General features: G+C 44.5%; 1 protein-coding gene across 1 annotated transcript; it reads right to left on the minus strand.

Annotated features, from left to right (window-relative positions):
• Window positions 1-1,626: 1,626 nt before the first annotated feature.
• Window positions 1,627-14,618, minus strand: ZC3HAV1L (zinc finger CCCH-type containing, antiviral 1 like). The gene is made up of 4 exons (XM_055335479.1): window positions 14,116-14,618; window positions 13,073-13,208; window positions 7,653-7,911; window positions 1,627-5,916 (listed from the first exon to the last, which is right to left on the minus strand). Exons 1-4 carry the CDS (start codon window positions 14,526-14,528, stop codon window positions 5,780-5,782), a joined length of 945 nt encoding a protein of 314 aa, XP_055191454.1. The 5' UTR covers window positions 14,529-14,618; the 3' UTR covers window positions 1,627-5,779.
• Window positions 14,619-15,591: the final 973 nt, after the last annotated feature.

Raw genomic sequence — 15,591 nt, forward strand, 5'->3', positions numbered from 1 at the left:
CTGGTTGTTCTTGTGACTTTATACATCCAGAGCTGAAGCCTAACTCCCCCTTTAATTTTTTGAAAATTTAATTAAATCAAGAATATTTTTGAGGGTAGCCCAGGTGGCTCAGCGGTTCAGTGCCACCTTCAGCCCAGGGCATGATCCTGGAGACCCGGGAGTGAGTCCCACGTCAGGCTCCCTGCATGGAGCCTGCTTCTCCCTCTGCCTGTGTTTATGCCTCCCTCTCTCTGTGTCTCTCATGAATAAATAAATAAAATCTTTAAAAAAAAAAAGAATATTTTTGAAAAGACATAAAACCATATATCCAGTACCACATTTGATATGCATACACTTGCCAATGGAGGAACTAAATCTTGCCTTTCACGTTACATGGAAAACGGCTTATATAAATATTGAAGAGTAATATGAGTTGTTTCATAGTGCAAAAATGGTCCCCCGCTGTCATGTGTACCTGTAGCAAATACTATACAATTTGCAGGTACCCTCAGAGCTACCAATTAGAAGACAAAAAAAGAGGGAAAATGGACACCAGAAACTACTGGGAAAGACATTTTATTTGGTAAAAATCTATCATGTCCAAACTCTCGGAAAGGCAGGCCTAGACAAGTGAATTTGTTTTTGCTTACCCAAATGTTTCTATCACAGTAACCCCCCACAAAGTCCAAAAGTCTATCTGTTTCCAGTGATGACAGTGGTTCAACCCACAGATCTGCCCAGTGTTCAGAAGCAATCATGTTTTGCATTGAGGATGTAGGAGTAAGCATTTCCCTGGGGCTTGACTGGCATAAATCATAAACAGAGAAAGCCTTCTAAAGCAGAGGCCCAAGGCAGGGTCCCCTCTTGCCTAGGTCAGGGCAGTACTGATTTAACTCACTTCTGTTTTGATGACTAAGCAAGGTAGTCTATCTAAAGAACTCAGAAAAGTACTATACAATGGTATTATGGGGATTACTACTTCCTTCTGAATACAATTCCTGTAGACTCCCCAATTTCCACAATGATATGTCATCGTATTTTCCAAAAAATGTTTTGGACAAAATTTCCTACATAAGAATAGAGAAATTCAAGAATACAGTAATATATTACTTTAAAAATAATAATCAGGGCAGCCCTGGTGGCACAGCGGTTTAGCGCTGCCTGCAGCCCGGGGTGTGATCCTGGAGACCTGGGATTGAGTCCCACATGGAGCCTGCTTCTTCCTCTGCCTGTGTCTCTGCCTCTCTCTCTGAATAAATAAGTAAATAAACAAATATTTAAAAAATAAAAAATAAATAAAAATAATAATCAATGTGAGGTGATGGATGCACTAAATTTATTGTAATAATCATCTGACCATGATATACGTGTATGAAATCATCACCTAGTACGCCTTAAACTTATAAAATGCTCTATGTCAATAATACCTTAATAAAGCTGGAAAAAAATTGTTGAAAAATGACATTATAAATCCATCTGCAGAACTCAAAACAGCACTTAGAATAAAATGTATACTTTGAGCATATAGCACTAAAAATAAAAAGGAAATGACTACATACACATATAAAATATAAATGAATTTTATTTATGAATGTATAGATGCATATAATTATAATAAAAATAACCAAATAGGGAAAACCAATACATTGAAAGAGCATATGCCATAATCAAGGAGAGTTACTCAAAATTTAAGAATGTGTTAATATAGTAACGCCAGTAATATAATATTGATTTAAATGATAAAAATTATGTGATTATACAAAAGATACCAATTCTTACTAAAAGCTTCTAACAATAAATGTAATTTCCTGTATTAGAGAACATTTGTTTAAAACAATAATTAACTTCATATTTAATGATGAAATATCAAAAAATATATTTTCTAGCCACAATTTTATTTAACACAAAACAAATACATAAGACAGATCTTTTTGTAGCCATTATTTTATATTTAGAAGGAAAAAAGGCCATCTAACATTGTTAGAACAAAGATAATTCAACAAAAGTCAAATATTTTAAAAACCAATAGCATTCTAGAGATTCCCATACTGAGTAGCAATACAGATGTCTTTAGCTAAGAAAAAAAGATCAATGTAATGAGGTATATATATATATATATATAAAGAACAAATTTATAATGAAAGAAACCAAGGGACCCATTAGCAATGAAGAGCCTTAATTTTTTGACAGAAAGATTAGTATCATAAGTCTTAAACAATTAATTTTAGCCCTAGATGATTCAAATTGAAGCACCAAAAAAATATTTACCTTAAATAACATATTCCTTAAGGGAAAAAGACTTCTTGAAAATGAAAAATATATTATGTGGGGAGAAAAAAGAACAATAAAGACCAATATGATACTGATGGATTCACAACACAATTTGATTCATTATATGGCAAAAAAAATGTCCAAAAGAAGAAATAATGGTTTTGCTTTTGCTCAAAGTTAGGGAAGAAAAGTAGAAAGCAGGGCAAAGTAAGTGCTATGCTAGAACTTTGAGAATGCTAAGTGAACCGCCTTTCATGGGGTCAGAAAAGACTAATCTAGCATTTTAAAGAATCTGATTTTGCCAGATTTTGAGGCAGGAAGAGGGAGAGAGTGGCACTTAATGGGAACGTCATTTATAAACACAGAGAGTCATAAAATAAAACAGCACATTCCAAAAATTGCAAGTAGTTCAGGACATACACTATTATTGTTCTGCATTTCTAAAACTCAATCTAAGCCAGTATTTCAAAATCTGAAAATGTATCATAAAATCTGGATCGAGCTTCTTTCAACTGATTGGACACCATGACAAAATGGGCCCACATCCCCACATGGGCACAAGAGGCAGGAGGGACCCCCAGAGCTACCGATTTAAGTAGCTGGTGGGACAACTTGCTAGGACACTTCCTCTTTCCCCCCATTTCTCTTATATCCAGCTCACATCATCCACTTAGCTCACCTTTCTCCATCTAAGAAGGCATCTGAGTTTATGACTCCTACATTGCATAACGGGGACCAATGAAGTTATGGCAAAACAAAGCAATGTGATTATGTCTGCATTTCAAAAGATTGGCCAGGCACAGGGGGGGGGGTAAGGAGATCAATGAAATCCGTAAAAGCCTATTTTATAAAAAAAGATCTTTTTAATGGGACTGTCGTCACTGAAGGAGAGCAGGGGGCCACCTAGCACCTGCTATAAAAATACTCTCATGAGACATGACTGGGAAGCCGCTGAATCCACCATCTGTGCAATAATGCAAGAGGTGCTGAGGGTTAGAAAGAGGGCAGTGTGTCAGGGATGTAAAGAAAGAGGCAGAAAAGGATCAAAATTTGAGATGTTAGAAGGGAAATTAATCTCCAACATTGGGTCACCAGTTTGACATCAGGAACCGGCGAAAGAAGAGTATGGGGCAATTTGCAGGGCTTTGGTTTAAGTCAGTAGGTGGTAACACACCAAAATAAAGAAACCAAAGGCAAAATGAGTCTGTAGGAAAGTTAATCATTTAACTTAGGATATGCTGGATCTGTGGAGTCTATCGATGTGCCGCTTCACCTCAGAAGCCTTGATAGATGACCAAGGAAAATTCATCCCCAATTTTAATGTGATAACTTTCCCACAGCTGTATCATGAGATGAAAATGAGGGTCAAGTAGGATTATATAAAATATTTTTACAGAATGAATACTAACGGAACTAAGCTTTATTTGGAATATTATAGAATTGAATAAAATATTGTAACAAAGATTACAGAGTCATTTTTTATGCGTATATAAGCATATCTCAGAAAGACACAATACTGAAAAAGTCCACCAAGTCTCTTCATGTATAGGATATACATTTATACCCTACATTGCTTCTGTTAAGAATTAAAGATGGCTTATAGCAAAAATACACATAGTAAAAGGATAAAATGAAAATAATAATAAAATGTAAAAATAATTCTTTTTTTTTTAATTTTTATTTATTTATGATAGTCACACACAGAGAGAGAGAGAGAGAGAGAGAGAGAGAGGCAGAGACATAGGCAGAGGGAGAAGCAGGCTCCATGCACCAGGAGCCCGATGTGGGACTCGATCCCGGGTCGCCAGGATCGCGCCCTGGGCCAAAGGCAGGCGCTAAATCACTGCGCCACCCAGGGATCCCGTAAAAATAATTCTTAAAAAAATTAGCACCAGGAGATATCAGAACAAGGAAAAAGAAAACAAGTTATGCAGAACATAAGGGTTTTCAGAAAGACAACCACTTTGGACAAACAAAGTGAAAAGATTCACTGAAGCTGCAGGGCTCTTACTGTCCATTAGGAGAAAACACAGCGATTTCTCACTTTGAAAAGGATATTAAAAAAAAAAAAAAAAAAAGGATATTTTTGCACACCTCCCCCAGTAGAAAAGACAGTGTTTCATGATAAAACATTGTTCTAAACTAAAGTAATTCAGCTTTATGAAAAACTCACTACCTTGTCCCTCTTTCCCAAATGTGCTCTTGCAGCAAAGTTAAAATTAAAAAAAACAAAAACAAAAAACACAACACTTTACACACCAACATTTGGGGATATCACAACAGCAAACGCAGAAAAAGATTTCATCACACTGCTTCTCTGTGGGACTCTGATGAAAACAAAGAACCAAACATCTAAGTGTAACTGGATGAAGGAAGCCATGTGGTGGGGACAGGGAGAGGAAACCTGAAATGGGCAAGGTATATAGGTTTCTGAGGGTCCCTCTCGATCCACAGAAAGAATGGAGACGACTTTGAGGAATGGATGAGGAATGGATGAACGATACTAGAGCGATGGGGCTTTGGTGAAAAACTGAGTAAGACATGCAGAGTAGACACAGTGAGGTAGAAATCTTTGGTGAGCACGCAAAAGTTAGAAACTCTGTGGTGCTGGCTGAGGATGGATCCAGAGGATGGATCCACGAGAGCTGGATATCACGTGAGCATGGTACAACTGGTATCCTTTTATGAAAATTAAGGAACCTATTTAAAGGCCATCCCACATCAGCACAGAGGAGGCCCCAGGATTTGAAGGGCAGGCACAAACTGCACACAGAAAAAGACATACAGAAAGCACGCACACAGAAAAACATTCACTTGCACATATTTAAGGAAATGCGAATCAAAAGACGTTATCGTTTAGCACCGACGGGCTAGGCAAAGGAATACATTTTAAAATTCAATATCATGAGGATTTTAAGAAAAGAGTTCTGTTCAAAATTTGTTAGAAAGAATTGAAACATCCCAGAATGAGGGAAGTCATTAAGTAAATGATTATATATTAGTGTATCTGTGCATAAAAAGGATTATCTGTGATAAAATGTGGACAGGGAAAGATGCTTATGAAACATTAAGAAAAAGCAAGAGTACAAAGTGTACATAGTCTCTGACTACCACTAGGTAAATCATATATGTGGGCGTCTAGAAAACCCCGGCTGGGTCACAGAGCAAGTCAGCAGAACCCTGCTCTTCAGAACTCCCACCAGCCTGGGAGAAGCTGCCAGGAACTACAGGCAGACTGTGCCATCTTCAGAGTTTGCCCTGGACTGAGCCCCAGCCACACTCACGTTCTCCCCTCACCACCGGCTCAGTGTCCAACCACGTCCCCAACCACCCATCCCCAGTGTTATCCTTCCAACCTGATGTTTTCCCCTTCTCCGTCTTCTTTAATTTTTACAACAACTTGTGAGGTAGGTAGTACAATGACCATTATTGAAAAGTGATTAAATGAATGAACTTACAAATCAAGCACAACAGAAGCTTTGTTTTCAGATCTTCCAATTGGACGAGCTTCATATTTCACGGACATTCTTTACGGTTTACCTGTGTGTGGCTTCTTGGCTGACTGAGCAGGGACAGAAGCCAGAGGACTGGCTTCTGCAGTGCCAGCTACATGTACTCCTTGTTTCTCAAGGCCCTGTGCATACTCAGCAGAAGAAGCTGAATTATCTAAAAAGAAGAGGAAAAAGATGAGCTTTCCTGAGACACCCCTTTTATTGCTCTCAATTTCATTTTATGTTGGGAGCATCAGCCCTGCTAATCAGATCTCAGACAAAAGTCCCAACACTATGGATTTGGAGAGTTTGTGTCTTCTGGATTTTACACACACACAGAGCAGGAAGTCTCTATTTCACAATTGGGAGAGACCCACTAAACAAGACCAGATGAAGGTAATGACAGGCCCTGTACAGTATAGAGCAGAAGATCCCTACCACCATTTAGGGTCCCCTAGATAGCCCCCGACACCACCTCCATACCACTCGTGCAGGAAGTCAGCCCCATCCCAACATAAGAAAACTCTGTATCGAAAGCTTGGAGACTCTGGCTTCACTGATTTGGTTTTCCCATAGACAATTCTCCTAAGCCTACCTCCCACTGAAACTGATTTTCAGCTATAAGCAAATTTAATAGGATAAGTAACCTGAATGCATTGTAATTAAAAGTACAGCAGACATGGGGATCCCTGGATGGCTTGGTGGTTTAGCGTCTGCCTTCGGTCCAAGGCATGGTCCTGGAGACCCAGGATTGAGTCCCACGTGGGGCTCCCTGCGTGGAGCCTGCCTCTCCCTCTACCTGTGTCTCTGCCTGTCCCTTTCTCTGTGTCTCTCAAGAATAAATAAATAAAATCTTAAAAAAAAAAAAAAGTTCTCATTTCAAGAAAAACTTTGTAACTATATATGATGATAGATATTAGCTCCACTTATTGTGATCACCTTGCAACATACACAAATATCGAATCATGTTGTACATCTGAAACTTCTATGGCATTATATGTTATTACCTCAAGAAAAATAAAGAAGAATGCACCTTAATTTAAGAAAAGAAAGCCATTCCTATATTTTCCTTCCCTTTCTCATCCACTGGCCCCCACCTCGCTCCTCTTTCTTCCTAACAAAGCTGTGGGGACAGTTGTACCTACTTCGTGGCCCCTAGCTTAGCAAACCCTTGGATAGATGCCATTAGCTGATAGCACTGAAAGTAAACTCTATCCCTCCCTTCTTTGGTTAGAACCACAATTTTACATCATATAATGTTGGTGGTTCTAAGTTTCCCCAAGGACAAAGTAAAACTTATCATATGGGGTGCCATCCCCCAGACTGACCTCCTGGTCAAAACTCTATGTGGTAGTGCTGTGTCTCCCTCTGATATTCTCACCTTGATTTTCTTTTTTTTTTTTAAATTTCTTCCTTCTTTTCTTTTTTCTTTTTTTTTTAATTTTATTATTTATTCATGAGAATACACAGAGAGGAGACAGAGAGAGAAGCGGAGGCACAGGTGGAATGAGAAGCAGGCTCCATGCAGGGAGCCCAACGTGGGACTAGACTCAATCCAGGGTCTCCAGTGTCACGCTCTGGGATGAAGGCAGGCGCTAAACCGCTGAGCCACCTGGGGTGGCTTTTCTTTTTTCTTTTCTTTTTCTTCTCTTTCTCTTTCTCTTTTTTTCCTTTTCTTCTCTTTCTCTTCTCTTCCTTCTTTCTGTTTCTTTCTTTTAATGACGTTATTTATTTATTTGACATAGAAAGAGCACAAGCAGGGGGAGGAGCAGAGGTCTAGAGAGGGAGACTCAAGCTTCCCACTGAGCAAGGAGCCTTGGTGTGGATCTTGGTCCCAGGACCCTGGGATCATGACCCAAGCCAAAGGCAGACACTTAAATGACTGAGCTACCCAGGTACCCACCCGCTCACCTTGATTTTCAAGCATCTTGTGCAGCTTCATGTGCTTGTAGGTGGAGATGATCTGAAAATTAATGACACTTGGAATATTCAGTCCTTGGTCCTGCAGCAGTGTCAGGGCTGAAGCATGAGTGAGTTGATGGGACCGTTTGCATTTCGGAAGTCTGCACTCCCCTCTGACGAAGGATTTGCACACATGGAACTTGTTGCATTTGTCCTTGAGGTTGCAGTAGCCATAGAGTGCTTCACCTTTGTTGTACAGTAAACAGACCTGGTCCAGAAATAAAGCAACACTTAACACATTTGTTTTCACTGTTTTTTAAGGCAATTGTAGAAAAAAAGTTTTTTTAACTTTTTATTTTTGAGTAATCTCTATACATCGCATGGGGCTCAAACTCATAACCCCAAGACCAGGAGTTGCATGCTCTACCCACTGAGCCAACCAGGTGCTCCAAGAAATAATTTTTTTATTTAAATATTTTACTTATTTGACAGAGACAGCGGGGAGTGGAGAGGCAGTCTTCTCACTGAGCAGGGAGCCTGATGCAGGGCTCGATCCCAGGGATCATGGGATCATGACCCCAACCGAAGGCAGACGCTTAACCAGTGTGAGCCACCCAGGCACCACAAGAAATAATTTTTGAAAAAGATGTATAATTGGGGATCCCTGGGGGGCGCAGCAGTTTGGTGCCTGCCTTTGGCCCAGGGCGCAATCCTGGAGACCCGGGATCGAATCCCACATCGGGCTCCCGGTGCATGGAGCCTGCTTTCTCCCTCTGCCTGTGTCTTGGCCTCTCTCTCTCGTGTGACTATCATAAATAAATAAAAATTAAAAAAAAAAAAGAAAGAAAAAGATGTGTAATTGGCACAATGACTTGTACCATTATATATTAAAATACAAACTACTTTAATTGAACAGTATGATACTGGTTTAAGAATGTGTAGGAAATAGGGGATCCCTGGGTGGCGCAGCGGTTTGGCGCCTGCCTTTGGCCCAGGGCGCGATCCTGGAGACCCGGGATCGAATCCCACTTCGGGCTCCCAGTGCATGGAGCCTGCTTCTCCCTCTGCCTATGTCTCTGCCTCCCTCTCTCATTCTGTGTGACTATCATAAATAAATAAAAATTTTAAAAAAAAGAATGTGTAGGAAATAAAAAAAAAAAAAAGAATGTGTAGGAAATCAAGAAAAAGAGATCCTAGACCTAGTTCCCCAATCAAAATAACCTATTCTTTAAGATTTGATAGAGCTCAACAAACTACATGAGCCCAATATTTTCTTATAGAAGACTTCTAAAATTCTTAAACTTTTTTATTGTAGCAAAAAATATATATATAAACATAAAATTTACCATTTAGCCATTTTACATTTGAGTGTGCAATTCAGAAGCATTAAGTACATACACATTGTTGTTCAACCATCACTATTCTTCTCTAGAACTTTTTCATCATTCCACACTGAAACTGTATCCATTAAAAAGTAGCTCTCTGGGTGGAGGGGATGGGGTGACTGGGTGACGGGCACTAAGAAAGGCACTTAATGGGTTGAGCACTGGGTGTTATATATGTTGGCAAATTGAATTTAAATTAAAAAAATAAAAAAATAAAAATAAATAAATAAAAAATAAAAAGTATTTCTCTATTCCCCTTCCCACATTTGCAAATATTTTTTATTTAAATTCAATTAATTAACATACAATGTATTACTGGTTTCAGAGGTAGAGTTCAGCAATTTATCAGTCTTATGTATCACCCAGTGCTCATTACATCACATGGTCTCCTTCATGTCCACCACCCAGTTACCCCATCCCCCCACCCTCTTCCCTCCAGTGACCCTCATACCTCCAGTTTTTTTCTCTTATGGTTTGTCTCCCTAAGTTCATTGTGTTCTATTTTTTCCTCTCCTCCCCATGACTAGTACTCTAGTTTTATGATGTTTTAAAATTTTCATGTTTAATGCTTTTGTCATTTAAAAATAAAGACTATTCTGGATTTCTATTCTTTCTTGAATCAGTTTTTTCTTTCTTTTCTTTTCTTTTCTTTTTAAGATTTTATTTATTTATTCATGAGAGTCACAGAGAAAGAGAGAGAGAGAGAGAGGAGAGAGAAGCAGAGACACAGGCAGAGGGAGAAGCAGGTTCCATGCAGGGAGCCCGATGTGGGACTCGATCCTGGGACTCCAGGATCACTTCCTGAGCCGAAGGCAGGTGCTAAACTGCTGAGCCACCCAAGGATCCCCTCTTTCTTTTCTTTTTAAGATTTTATTTATTTATTCATGAGAGACACAGAGAGAAAGAGGCAGAGACACAGGCAGAGGGAGAAACAGGTTCCCAGAGAGAGGCTGATGTGGAATTCTATCCAGGACCCTGGGATCACACCCTGAGTGGAAGGCTTCAACTGCTGAGCCACCCAGGCGTCCCCTTGAATCAGTTCTGATGAGTTATACATTTTTTTTCCTAGAAATGTGTCCATTTCATTGAGATTTTCAAATGTATCAGCATCACATTGTACATATTTCCGAAGTCAGACGCCTTATCCATTAGGCCACGTGGTCCCCTCAACATTGTACTTATTTCCAATGTGTGTTTCTTTCAACACCACCAAGTAATTCTCAGCAGACAACAACCAGGTGTCCCATGTGGAGCTTCCATGCTCTCTCCTGCGTTCCCATTCTCCCAGCACCTCCACACGCTCAACCTGGAAGCTATCTGAAAGTCTGTCCTTTGGTTTTTTATTTTTTAATATTTATTTATTTATTTATTTATTTATTTATTTATTTATTTATTTATTTATTTATTTATAGAGACACACAGAGCGAGGCAGACACAGGCAGAGGGAGAAGCAGGCTCCATGCAGGGAGCCTGACGTGGGACTCAATCCCAGGTCTCCAGGATCACGCCCTGGGCTAAAGGTGGCGCTAAACCGCTGAGCCACCCGGGCTGCCCTGTCCTTTGGGGTTTTTATGGAGACTTCATAACAAGGTACAATCGATTCAATCAGTTGGCCGCTGGTGAGTGAACTCAATCTTTAGCCCCTCTGCCCTCCCAGGAGGTGGAGAGTAGGAGGCAGAGAGGTAAAAGTTACCATTGTCTAATCACAAGATTGGTTCTCCTGACAACCAGCTCCCATCCTCAGGTTACCTAGGGGCTTTCCAAAAATCACCTTTATAAAGGTGTTAACAGACACCTTTACAGCTCTCATCATTTAGGAAATTCCAAGGGTTTTAGGACCTCTTTGCCAGTAATGGGGATGAAGACCAAATATATTATATTTCTCATTATAAATCACAAGATCACAATAGTTGTTCCTATTATCTTTTTATTAAGTGGTTTATTTGTATTATGTATTGTGTCTTTTTTTTTTTTTAAGATTTTATTTATTCATGAGAGACAGAGAGAGAGAGAGGCAGAGACATAGGCAGAGGGAGGAGCAGGCTCCATGCAGGAAGCCCGTTGTGGGACTCGATCCTGACACTCCGGGATCACGTCCTGAGCCAAAGGCAGACGCTCAACTGCCTAGCCACCCAGGCATCCCTATGTATTGTGTCTTTAGGAGAGTGATGGTAAAGGGTCATGGGGCATTTTTATACAACATATGTATAAAACATATATGAAGCATCATTCCTGCCTCATTCACTGTTTGTCCATCGTCCCTGCTACCTAAGTGGCCGTGCTGTGTGCCACATAATACACACCTCCAGTCCTGGGTGATAGGACCAGGGGTGGGCTGCTGGCATAGATGCAGCCAACCCCACTGGCTGCTCATGAAACACTGCAGTAGTCTGATATGACACAGTGAGGCTGGACCCAGGACAGTAGGTAGAAGTCATAAAGAAAAGGGTTCAATAAGTTAAACAACATAACAACATTAAACTTCCATAAGTCAAACAATATCATAAAAAAACTAAAAGGTAACTAGAGCATCACTGCCCCTTCTCTCTGAGAGAGGAAAGACTGGACCCAGTTGCTGCCCTTCCCCTCTCCCTTCTTGCCAATAACTTGCTCCAGCTGCTGCTTGGAGTCCTTTTGGCAACATGGTTGGAATGTATCTGCCTTATAACCATGCCTGACCAAGCCCAGCTTCAAAGCCCAAAGAAATTAGAAAAGAGACGGATGTGAAGAATAAACCTCTTGGCTCTTAAGGCTGACGCCAGCACTATCTTTTGCATACCAATTCTGCTGCCTTGAGGGCTAATCACAAAAAGGCTCCAGCTCATATCTATCTTGTGAGTCCCTTCCCTTCCAAAGCCTAAAAAAATACCTTAGCATTAACAGAGGACTAGAGTCACAAACAACCCTCTATTTTCCCAACATCCTCCTTTCTTCCTACTCCTCTTATGGCAACTTGAGTGTCTATGATGGCATCATTGTGCCAGAGTAGAAAATTCTACTTTCAACGGGTGGGCTCTTGTAATATTTTCTTTTAGGATTCCAACTCTTTTGTTTTTAAGAATTCTTTGTGGAGGGGCACCTGGTGGCTCAGTTGGTTGAACATTCAACTCTTGGTTTGGGCTTAGGTCCTGACCTCAGGGTCATGAGATTGAGCCTCGTGTTGGGCTCTGCACTCAGCACAGAGTCCGTCTGAGATTCTCTCCCTCTCCATCTGCAACCCCGCCTGTCCCTATCCCCATGCTCTCTCTCTAAAATAAATAAATCTTAAAAAAAATTCTTCACTTATAGCTAAACAGATACAAACATGCTAATTTCACCATGATAGCAGTTCTAATAGGCACCTGTTAAGCATTTGCAACCAAGTCATTTCAAAGCAATTAATATTGAAAGCCCCAAGAAAGTAAATAGAGGAAAATACTTACTACAAATGTAACCACAAAAGGGACTGGCATCCTTAAAGAGATCTTATAAATTACTAGAAAAAGACAAATGCCTCAATAGAAAAATAGGCAAAAGTATAAGCAGGCAAGTAACAAAACACAGGCTTCACAGACAGATTTAGATTCAAATCTGCCATGTACTATGTGACCTTGGCCAAGTTAATATATCTGAGCCTCAGTTTCCTCATCTGTAAAATGGGGACGTTATTTTTTTTTTATTGGAGTTCAATTTGCCAACATATAGCATAACACGCAGTGCTCATCCCTCCAAGTGCCCCCGTCAGTGTCCATGACCCAGTCACCCTAACCCCCTGCCCACCTCCCTTTCCAACATGGGGACAGGTTATTAATGAAGTTATATGAATGGCTTAGCTTTCAGTAAACAACCAAAAACTAATAGGAATTATCATCATTTCTTTACCACACACGTTCATCACTCCCTGTGTATCAGAGCCTGGTAAAATCACAAAGACTCCATAAAGGTCAGCACCGCACCATTACCTTCACGCATACACCTGCTGCCCTCTTTAAGCAGACTTTTGATGTTCTCCCCTGACTTCTTCCATCTTGCAGACAACATGAGGGTGAATTCTTGGTAACTCACCTCTGGTAAAAGGCACGGGTCATTCTGTAAAAGCAGGATCCGTAGCTGGGCCTCATTGAGGCCAAAAAGCCCATGGTTTTTCAGTACTTGCATGTTGACAGGTGTGTGGATGTCATGGGAAAGGGTGCAGGTAGACCTAGGAGAACACAGAGCTCTGGATCAGAGGCCCGGGTGAAGAAGGGGCCAGTCCGCCAAATGCCTCACCTGGGGTCGCTTGTAACTCTTGAAGCTGAACAATTTCCCATGATCCCATAGATACTGCAGCCTACTAGGTGGCACTGATGCTAAGAGAGGGGAGTTGAAGCAACTCTCCTCCCAAGGTCATTTTCCCCTTCAATCAGGATGCGGGGGGACTATGCTCGCCTTCCCCACCCCAGGCACCGCCACGTCGGGGGAGACTCCCCCCCCTTCGGCTGTTGGGTAAACCAAGGAAGGCCAGAGCAGGAAGCAGCCTTAAAACGCCTCCCCCCTGGGCAGCCCGGGTGCCTCAGCGGTTTAGCGCCGCCTTCAGCCGAGGGCGTGATCCTGGAGACCCGGGATCGAGTCCCACGTCGGGCTCCCTGCACGGAGCCTGCCTCTCCCTCGGCCTGTGTCTCTGCCTCTCTCTGTGTGTTCTCATGAATAAATAAAATCTTAAAAACGCCTCCCCAAGTCCCCCAGCTCCCGGGGTCCCGGGGAGTCCCTCTAGATGGGCTTTCTAAGCCTGGAGCCGCACGGACTCGCTCCGGTAAAACTCTCCATGAAGGGGCCGCGGCCCTCACAGCCCCCCCGGGCCCGCCGGAGGGAGCGAACCGCCAAGTCCCAATGCCGGCTTTCCGGCCGGGCTGCTGGACTGCGAGGGCCCTAGTTAGGGGGGGCAGTTGCATCCGGGCTGACCCGGCTGCGGGCCGCCCTCTGCCCGGCGCTGGAGGCCGGGGGGGGAGGGGGGCTCCCGGGGACCCTGCGGGGCTCGCCCTCTGCCCTCGGGGCGGCGCGGGTGGAGGGGTGCGGCCCCGAGCCAGCGCTCCCTCCTGCAGGCCGGGGACCCCGCCGCCCCGCCTCACCAGCAGTCGCGGTTCGGGCACTTGCCCAGCATGTGGCGGCGGCAGAGGTGCAGCTGGTCGCAGGCCTGGCAGTCGCCGCGCTGGTAGCGGGCGCAGAGGCGCGCGGAGGACACGGCCACCACCCGCCAGGCGCGCGGCCCGCCGCCGCCCGCGCCCCCCGCGCCCCCCGCGCCGCCCGCGCCGCCCGGGGCGCGCTCCGCCTGGGCCTGGGCCTGGGCCTGGGCCTCGGCGCGGGGGCCCTCGGTCTCCTGCACCTCCTGCAGCAGGAAGCGCTCGGGCCCGGCCTGGCGCAGCACGTCCCGCAGCCTGGCCTCGGACAGCTCCACGTGGCCGCGCAGGTCCTGCAGCAACATGCGGCCGCCGTTGGCGCACAGCACCTTGGTGAGGAAGGAGCACACCGTGGGCTCCGCCATGGCCGCGGCCGGCCCGGAACCCGGAGCCGCCAGACTCCTCCCAGCCACGTCCCCGATCCGGGCCCCGGCTCCCGGGCGCCGCGGGGAGGAGCGGGGAGGGGAGTGGGGGAGGGGGAGGGGCGCGGGGGAAGGGGTGGGGGCGCCATGGGGGGAAGGGGAGGGGAGGAGAGGGGAGGGGGCGGGGAAACGGAAGGGGGAGGGGCGCCGCGAGGTGAGTGGGAGGAGTGGGGGGCGCTGCGGGGACGGCCGGGGAGAGAGAGTGGGGGAGGGGAGGGGGCGCCGCGGGGGGGATGTGGGAGTGGGGGTCGGGGAAGGGGGGACCCGGAGCCTGCGGGGGGGGCCCCATGCGCACGATCTCCCCGAGCGCCTGCCCGCTGGGAGCACCCCCGCCGGGAGGGGCTTGCTTGGCCAGGGGGGAAGTCTGCGGGCCGGCAACTGCGGGAATCCGGGGTGCCCGTAGGACGTGGGACCGCAAAGGTAACACAGGTAAGCAGGGCGAAGGGGCGGGCTGGGCTCTAGGGAGTTGGTGGTGGGAGGACTCGGGTAGCCCGAGCCGCAGGTGGCTGGCGAGGCCTTGGAACGCTGACCAGTTCCACCCGAGATGTGATGTCAGTGGGAGGCAGTGGGAGGTACACAGCCTGCACCTCGCAGGTCTGGGAGGGGAAAGATCTCATTAATCACTTGGATCGATCGGGGCGCCTGGGCTGCTGAGCCGTTGAGCGCCCGCCTTCCTTCGGCTCCGGGAGTGACCCTGGGGTCCCGGGATCGAGTCCTGCACGGGGCTCCCCTGGGGGAGTCTGCTTCTCCCTCTGCCTGCGTCTCTGCCTCCTTGTGTGTCTCTCGAATAAATAAATAAAAATCTTTAAAAAAATAGCTTCATTAATCATGCTCAATTGATGCTGTTTAAATAAAATGTTCTTACAATTTCATCTGTTTCTTTACTTTTCTAGTGTACCTATGATAAAATGTGGAATTACCTGTAGGGCTCACACTTTATTCCTGTTGGACCGCACTTGTTTACTAGACCTGTTTACTAAGCAGCGGGCCTTTCTGTCCCCCACCC

This window comes from Nyctereutes procyonoides, unplaced genomic scaffold (genome assembly GCF_905146905.1).
Source record: "Nyctereutes procyonoides isolate TBG_1078 unplaced genomic scaffold, NYPRO_anot_genome, whole genome shotgun sequence".
Taxonomy (NCBI): Eukaryota; Metazoa; Chordata; class Mammalia; order Carnivora; family Canidae; genus Nyctereutes; species Nyctereutes procyonoides.